The sequence below is a fragment of the Anneissia japonica genome, unplaced genomic scaffold (assembly GCF_011630105.1).
Source record: "Anneissia japonica isolate Jap-2015-1 unplaced genomic scaffold, ASM1163010v1 scaffold288146_len111460_cov146, whole genome shotgun sequence".
NCBI lineage: Eukaryota > Metazoa > Echinodermata > Crinoidea > Comatulida > Comatulidae > Anneissia > Anneissia japonica.
In genome coordinates, this window is record NW_022694221.1 from 14389 (window position 1) to 23246 (window position 8858).

Genomic DNA, 8858 nt, shown 5'->3' on the forward strand with positions numbered 1-8858 from the left:
TAACATTGGAAAGGGGTGGAGGGTGAAACTACAGCTTAGCATCCTACTGTTCTCATATCTTTGAGAAGCCACTGATGTTAATAGAAATTAGGAAAGGTTGCCATATGGCAGCTGTTAATTCCTGGGGGAAAAAAAAGTCTAGTGAATTAGAGGAAAATGCTCTAAAAAATGTAACCACTGCAAAATGAATAACACCATCAAAATGCTTTCAATTACAGAATTTACTGTTTAAATAATGTAGCGTGCCTTCCTGACTCGTATGGAAGGCAATGAGAACATTCAAGGTGAACGATTCATGATGGGCAGGTTCAGAACATCTTTCAAAAGCCGAGTGTTTGCCGTGAAACTCCTCGTCTGCAGTCTTCTGATATATAGCGCATACTTCCTGCTTTTCCTGCTCTTGGAACCAGATGTTGAATTTGAGAGTTCTCTGAAACGCATGCGAATAAACTCAATTCTTCGAAAGGTACATGAAAAGGTAAAAGGATTATTTATTTTGAAACAATTTTTTAGCATGATCATTTGAGTTTAGTATACAAAAAATATCATCAACATAACGACAGTAGAACGTAACCGGTGTGTGGGTGAAGTTAGTTAGCCAAGTTTGTTCATGGTGACCCATAAATAAATTCGCCAAAACAGGTGCCAAAGGCGAGCCCATTGAAACCCCATCAATTTGATCATAAATTTTCACCATGAACAAACTTGGCTAACTAACTTCACCCACATACCGGTTACGTTCTACCGTCGTTTGTTATGTTGATGATATTATTTATTTTGTTTTCATGAATTTACAAACCAGTCACTGGAGAGTTTTGTTGGTTAGATAGGATTGTATGCTTTTAATTATCTGGGGCGTATCCAGAGCGAAGTCCGAAGGGGTAGCCGATCGAGAGACAACACTACCCTAGGAGGGTTTTTTGTTTCCTAGACCCTTGAAAATAAACTCTGAGGTGTTTTGGTTGATCATTAATGTTTCCTTCTTTTTTTCCTTTATTTCTACTTTCCAAAAGCCCCCCCCCCACATGTACCCCTGATTACGAAAAATAGAAATGACATCAATCAGTATTCTTTCAGAGAGAGGGGAAGAGTGTGTACTCTCTTAAAATATGGAAAACATCAATGATGCACAAAGAGGATTATTGCTCAGGTCAACCTAATTTGCATAGTGATTTGTATATTAATAAAATGCTAATATATATTTTTGGGATTTTTTTTCTCATATTGATTACATTCTTGTTGTTAATACTCTATACATATACTTTAATTTCAAAACCTAGTTATAAAATAATACAGAGACAAAACAATAAAATATGAGAATAAAAATTTAACATGAGCATATCTCCACTTGGAGAGAAGCCTTCACTCAGGTAAACATTGGTGAACCATACATTTGATAAGATTATTTTCACTCGACTGAAATCTCAGAATGAAACTGCAGATTGTCTTCCTTAAAAAAACCTGAAAACTAGGCAGGTCATTTATGAGAAACATATGACGTGCACTACAATACCTAGGCAAATTAAACAACATTCTAAAAATAATCATTATAACAAACAGGTGAATGCAAGGCCTTCTCTGAAATCAATACATAAAGTTGTACATATCAATACATATTATAGACTGGACTTCAGTCCCAAATTTTTGTCTTAATCGGTGAAAACGCTTAAAAATAAATCAATTTTTGGCACCAATGGCGTTCCATATTACTTATTTGCATGGCGTTCCAACAGATGCTGGTGGCGCTCTCCAACATAATAGGAAAAATCAATAAATTAGAGACTTGTGGCAAGTCTACATATTGATACAATAGTTTCTGAATAAATTATTCTTTATATCCAATCTTCAGGTTGCTTTTAAGGAATGTCATTTGGAAAGGTACAACTCCAGCATCCCTTTGTCTCCTTATGGATGTCAGCGTTTGACGCCTGTGAGCGGATCCTGTCAGTTGGCTGATGAACTTTTCTTCTCTTCACCAGTGGATACGTGCAAGCATCAACTAAGAAATAACATTTGCCATTTTACAGTGAGTTTGAGGCTATGTTCTCACACGGCTGCTAACGGTTAGCAGGATCCGGATCCTGCTAACCGTTAGCTGCCGTTCGTCCATATGAGAAAATCCCGATCCGGATACCAAAAATATGAGGATCGAATCACTGGCCAATAAGAATCTGGAATTTGTAAACGTGTATGTGTGATTGGTTGATGATAAAAACGCCCTTACTTGCTAACCATTTCCGGATACTGCTAACGGTTAGCGTTACATGATCGGGCGTTCTCACGCAGGTACTAACAGTTAGCGCTAACGGTTAGCTCCTGATATGGGCACTAGGGCTCTCGTGAGAACCAGGCTTGTTTTTAATAAAATTTTTATTCATGGAAATTAAAAATAAAAAAATGTTGTATTTATGCTAATCATGGGCAAAAAAATGTTGTGTTGCCAAACACGACGTTATTTGGAAATTAGAGGGTCTGTTGATTCATCAGGATTTTTTTTACCATGGACCTAGACTTACTCTCAAGTTTTTTGACCAACCATCGCTCATCCTATCTATTTTATTTTGAAATGTGTTTACCAAATTTATTATTAATGTATCAAAATTATTAATAAAAGTTTGAAAAGAGGCCAGGTTAAATTATATTTTAATACAAGTAACTTTGTTATGTATTTGTAAATGAGTACCTTTCGTTCAAAATTTGTTTCATAAATATCATGTAATTTAGCCTCCTGCCTGCATTTGGCTTGAATAAATTGAAATGGAATTTAACAAAATTTTTAATTTCTGTTTTTCTCTTTTCAGGGAACTGGTGCTAATGTTGTTGTAAAATGTTCGGAAAGTATTTGTGTAGATAAAAAAGTTTCACTTGGTCAGATTGACCCTGACACGGGTGATCTACAATGGCAGGACTTTCCCTCCACACAACATCTTGAGAGACACTTGAGGGCGCTGTTTGTCAAAAAGATGGATCATTACGGGTTTTGTTTTATCAGATGTGCAATAGACATTGAAGAAATAACAGATGAAGAAGCATATGAAGTCGTCAACAGTTTTAATGCGATGGAAGCGTACATAGAAGTAGATGATATAGCCCAGCAATTACTTATTATTCCTCCATATATTAATAAAGGAAAACAATCCCTGACTCACATAAATATCAACATCCTGTTTATAGACTCTGTCTCACATAGTCACTTTCTACGCTCGATGCCTAAAACTCTGCAAACACTTCGTGGATTTCGGGAAACAACTGTTTTTAATTTTGAATTGTTTCAGTCACTGAAAGGTAGAACGTATGAGACACTACAGGCGCTATTTTCTGGGGAGCTGTATGATGTTGAAAAACCCTTTGGCACTCAGGACATGCCCCCGACTCCTGTTAAACTGAATAGGATTTTATCTGGTTTCAAGAAGCAAGGATACGAAACTATGTACACCGAAGATCTTTGCTGGATGTGGGAATGGGGACTTGTAAAAAATTTGCTAGCATATATGCCTGGTTATGACATTCTTAAAACGTTTTTCAACTGAAATTAGACCGATAATGTCAAGACGTTGTGCATATGTAAGTTTCCTCCCTTGTTTTGGAACACAGGCTCGAGTCATCCTGCGTTGGACTTGTTCTAAAGAGTTTAGATGCCCCTTCTGATGCAGCAGCCATGCGGGGATGGCGTACTCTATAATTGAACGAACTATTGCACAAAACAATTTCGGAATTACAAATTTGTCTTCCCCCCGCCCAGATTTTAAACTGTGATGCTGCCACTGAAAATACTTTCAAATAATTTGAAATTAAATATTGAAATAGACCGAAATTATAAAAGTATATATATTCCATTATTAAATCAGATTAATTTTATTGGATGTTTTTTTGTATTAGATTGGAGACCATGAAGTGAAGATGGACTTGCATATTCCAACGCCAGATAATTCCTCGCTAATGGAGATTTTTATGGTGATATTGGAAGTTTCGCGGAAAGGGGGCATGAAGTTAGTGACTTATGAACGGATGACACCTTACAGTCAGTTTGAAGGCTGTGCTGACAAAGGCGTTGCCACCAAGTTATGCGTTTGCTCTTTAAACAAAATGCAGAAACGAGTCGATCTGGAAGAAATGCCCAATTTAAGTAGCCATCATTCAGTCTTTGGTAGTGAAACAGTACGTGAGCCAGTACATAAACAATGTTTGTTTATTTTCAAAAGAAACAACCATGCTGGAGTTGTTTTGGAAGCAGCAAATTTATGTAGGAATAAAAAATATGCAATAAAAATAAATATAACTACAGTAAACATGACGCTAAGCTCACCCTCGCCAGTTAAGTCTGACCTTTGGCCTTGTATGATGTCATTCCTTGTTGTAATGGTCCAAAATGCATTAGGTTGGGATTATGAATATACAGTAACTTTTAAATTGACAGATGTTAAATTATAACTTCAATTTCCTTTATGGCAAGTTAGTACTGATTTATAATAATAATGATAATAATAATTATATACTGTAATGATTTTTATAGTGTTTTTTAATTTTAAATACGGAATGGATAATGAAATCTAATTAATTTTTTCTGTCTTTATAGCCAAGGCTAGAAAGTCATCTGGCTATCTGTCGGACTGGCAGTAAAGTTTAAAGAAGTTTAATAATTATAATAATAATAATTTAAAAATTTTAATAATAATTATAATAATAATAATAATTATTATTATTATTATTATCACCATTATTACAGTATTATTGTTATTACTAAAATTTTAATTGTTAGCTATCTATTATGATTTTCATTGAAGATTTTTATACCGTAAGCGATAAATGAGTCACGATATCTACTGGTTTTTGCAATCGGTACTCTCATACGACCATGAGATGATGAGCATGCAACAGTGCAAAAGGACGGGGAGGATGCAGCCATGAACTCCGCTGAAGAGGAATCAAAGATCCAAACTGGAGACAATATCGAGGTGAAGTTTGCTTTTGGTCTATTATAAAATGTTTAATATATAGTTTTAAATTGGTTTTTGTATAGTTTTTTTATATAATTCATTTCCACAGTACGTAAATTTCTAGTTTGTGTCGAAATATAGGCTACCATAAATATAACAAAAACGATAAATTTATTTAAAAGTATGGGATTGAATGAAAAAGTCATGTTGGCTCTTCTAGTAATAACATTAATAATTGTTTCATGATTCTGTTTAATTTCCTCTTATTTAGAGTGTAGAATTTGATGAAGATGAACGTGTGTTGGAAAACTCTAAGCAGGCATTAGAAGGAGTAATGAAGGATGAAGGTATCAACATTAAAGAGGTAAATTGGAAAGACAACCATCATCATGTAATAGATGGGGAGGCAGGACCACGCCTTTAAATGCATCATCACTGTCATCACAAAAACTGTAAATAACGATGATTATAATCATCATTATGGTGATTATGCTTATGGGGATGTTGATAATGTGGACAACGGCTACAGCCTTTGGTGGCGGTAAAAACAATAATAAGCAACATATTGTGATGTTCACCTTCAAGACTAAAGAAAATGTCATCAAAATTCGGGAGACACCCACGGTTTTTTTCGAGACCTGGGATTTCTCTACATTCTCCTCCGAAATTAAAGACGCTTCCAACCCATTTAAAATTAATCACAAAACACAAAACATGGACTCTTGCCTAATGGTCGTTCCTGATGCTCATTAACTTTTGCTCTTCTTGTTCACAAATCCTTGTTTATTTTGTATGTACACGTTAAGCACTGTCGGATAAATTCAATCAATCAATAAATTAATTATTAATTTTAATTTCTCGCACTAGGAAGAAGATAGGCCTAGTTATATTTCAAAATTATTGTAAATTATTGTAACAAATATTGTGCACGTTTTAGAATCACGTTAATCTATGGAATAGGCCTTATTTGAAATGAGATTCGGAATGTTTCCATGCCATGTTTTCCCCAGCACATGATTAAAAAAAAACTATATCCGCAACAAATAGAAAATAGGTGGTATTAGGTCTGTGGTACAGTACATGGTATGGAATCCCAGCTTGAAAATGAAGTAATTGATTCAGATAATGTAAATATCAAACGTATCAGGATGGTTACAAATAAAATATGTTAGAAAGTAGGCCTACGATTTATTCGGATCAAATTTGCTTTTTTACATCTTCGGCAGACTAAATACACTCTACAAATGGAAAATTGCCAGCAACCATTGATTGTTGTTATATTTAGCGGACCACAGGTAAAATTATGCAATGTTATGATAATGTTTCTAAGGCAGTTTTCTCATATATTATTTTCTTCATGGTTTCGCTACCACCTGAATTATAAAAAAAGTATCTGTGAATTGTAGGCAATGTGATGGATCCAGAATTTCTAACGGGGTGGCACGAAAAGTCAGATTCTGTTTTATTTATCCAAAATGGAGACAGCAATGAGTACATTCCAATTGCAATGGACCTTTCCGCTAAGCTCCGCCCCTTGGATTTTGTTGCTAAGGCCCCACAAGACGGCAGCGTTAAAACATACGCGAACACGTGCGTTTGTGGGACAACCCTCTATTACTATATCTCTATGGGGACAACACGTGTGTTTGTAAGACCCGTGTGTATTCCTAGCGTTGTTCTGATTAGTCAGTTAGTTTGATTGACACTCCGGAAAGGTCTATTATTTAAAGTATTAGCTCCACATAAATAAAATACACAAACTGTATATTCCAGAAAGGTTTTGGTGGCTATTATTGTGTGATTAAGGCAGCAATCTTCGGAGTTTAAACCATTTTGATCTCTTATATTATTAATTTTACACCTGGTTAGTGATTTTCTTGGCTGCTAGAGAGTGTGGGGAGGGGAGGGGTGGGGACGAGCGAAATTTTGCCACCCCCTAATTCTGCCACTGAAAGTGGATAATAAAACGACGGTGATAACGGAAACCGGAATAAAATATAACACATGACGAACCGTAACATTAGACGATCATCTTTCTACATAATGTCCATGTGAAAATTAAATATAATTTTGGATCAGTTTGCTTCAATTTTTCATCTTCAACAGGGAAACCATGAGATTACACTTCGTCTGGTGACAAAGGACGGGGAAACCGAACCAAAATCCTGGAAACAGGTACGTTAGGAACAAAATAAAAGGTATTATATTAATAAATTTAAGTAATACATGAAACACACATCAAACGTATTGATTACTGCACATCTAGTAGGTATATTGTATTTCCATCTGTCATCTGACCAATATGGCACAGAATAACGCAAAAAAAAAAACAAAAAAAAAAACATTGTTTCGTGCCTTCCGGCCTGCATTTAGATTTTATGAACTAAAACTGTTTTATGTATTAGCCTATAGTTATCATTGTGATTTCAATATAGTCCTATTTAATGAAAACGACAGAGTATTGAAATAAAATGACATCCCAGAAAACACACACACACACAAAATATTATACACTGTAAAATGGTTGTTTTTTTTTGCGAAATTTGTGGTAATGTATGTCAGGAAATAGCATTTATACGACGACGCGTGCAGCAACATTGCAATGTTATTTAATACCTATGAAAATTGGTTACAAAAAACACCACGTTTGTACACCAAACTGTAACGTTATTATAACGTAAAATCGTTAGATAGAATGTTTCTCTAGCGCCTGTACTACCTGGATTTTAAAAATGGGCCAGGTAAAAAAAAAGGTATTGGTGGTAAAGGAAAGTAACATACGAGACAGCAACCGTCTAGTAGGCCTATTTTAAATACAACACATTAGAATTATATGTATCATCGATACTTAAAAGACAAGAATCTTGATAAATTATTTTTTTGTGTGTATTTTTTCGTATCCTTAGACCGACAACAAGGGATCTATCCAGCGAAGACTTTTCCAATACCTAGTTCCTTCCCTGTACTGGCTCAGCAGTAATGCCATACAAATACTTGGGTTTGTTACTCAATTGTACGGTTTTTGGGAGCGATACAATAGAAGACATCATAGAGATATAGAGATACAATTACTGGTCATATCCAGTTCAGGTACAATCATATTGTATTCAGTAAGCATGAATTAGAAATTAGAAGTTTATCTTATTAGTTATTTAGATACTGCTCATTTCAAGCAAATTGTTTTTAATCTTTCAGTGTTGTTGTACTTTGTTTCTGATTTTACCCTTCTTCGATCATCACTGATATTAATTCGATCGTTATTGCTTGTACATGCGTATTTGGTTTATGTATCGTTAATTCGAAATATTTTAAGACAAAGCTATCTGTTGCCTTTAATTATTCTATATTGCTGATATTATACTTAGTTAACTCTTGTATGTACATTGTAGATTATTATTATTAATATTATTATTATTGTATAATTAGAAATGGCTTATTAGAAATTTGATGTGAAGTTTCGTCGCTGTAGCGTAGTTAACTCAGTAGGCAGACTGATTTAACTAAATTTCCAAGTAGATCACTACATACAGAAAGTCTCGCCAGCCTCTGATTGCTTTAGTACTTCAAATCACCAAATCACAGATCCTATAAAAGACAAAATCAACGTAGACACTGGAGTCACAGTACTCTATAGTTTACTTAATGTTAACCACGATGAAGTCATAATGAAGGGTAATTCCCATTATATGTTTTAGAGCGGGCGTCCTTCAAAATAAATTATATTACCGTATTGTAGCGATTTGATCTCCGGCATAATTAGAAAATCGAAAAATAAATTTGCTGTTTTGCACGTTTGATCCATTTCATATATAATGAATAAATGCAGTATAGCATACAAAATATGCCTGTTTGTTTTTTTAAATGAGTAATCTGATATTTGATACGATAGTGGTACGAAGGTGAAGGTGTACTGGTTCCAGT

At 34.7% G+C, this 8858-nt stretch overlaps 1 protein-coding gene across 1 annotated transcript; it reads left to right on the forward strand.

Moving 5' to 3' along the window:
• Window positions 1–227: 227 nt before the first annotated feature.
• On the forward strand, window positions 228–3530 carry LOC117100972. The gene is made up of 3 exons (XM_033240807.1): window positions 228–478; window positions 1850–2026; window positions 2802–3530. Exons 1-3 carry the CDS (start codon window positions 260–262, stop codon window positions 3528–3530), a joined length of 1125 nt encoding a protein of 374 aa, XP_033096698.1. The 5' UTR covers window positions 228–259.
• The last annotated feature ends 5328 nt before the right edge of the window (window positions 3531–8858 follow it).

Bases quoted from the DNA above. Each gene is read 5' to 3' on its own strand.
- LOC117100972 (XM_033240807.1), top strand. From the start codon at position 260: ATGGAAGGCAATGAGAACATTCAAGGTGAACGATTCATGATGGGCAGG. The intron at 479-1,849 runs GTAAAAGGATTA...TCCAATCTTCAG, and splicing joins TTCGAAAGGTACATGAAAAG to GTTGCTTTTAAGGAATGTCA. The intron at 2,027-2,801 runs GTGAGTTTGAGG...TTCTCTTTTCAG, and splicing joins ATAACATTTGCCATTTTACA to GGAACTGGTGCTAATGTTGT.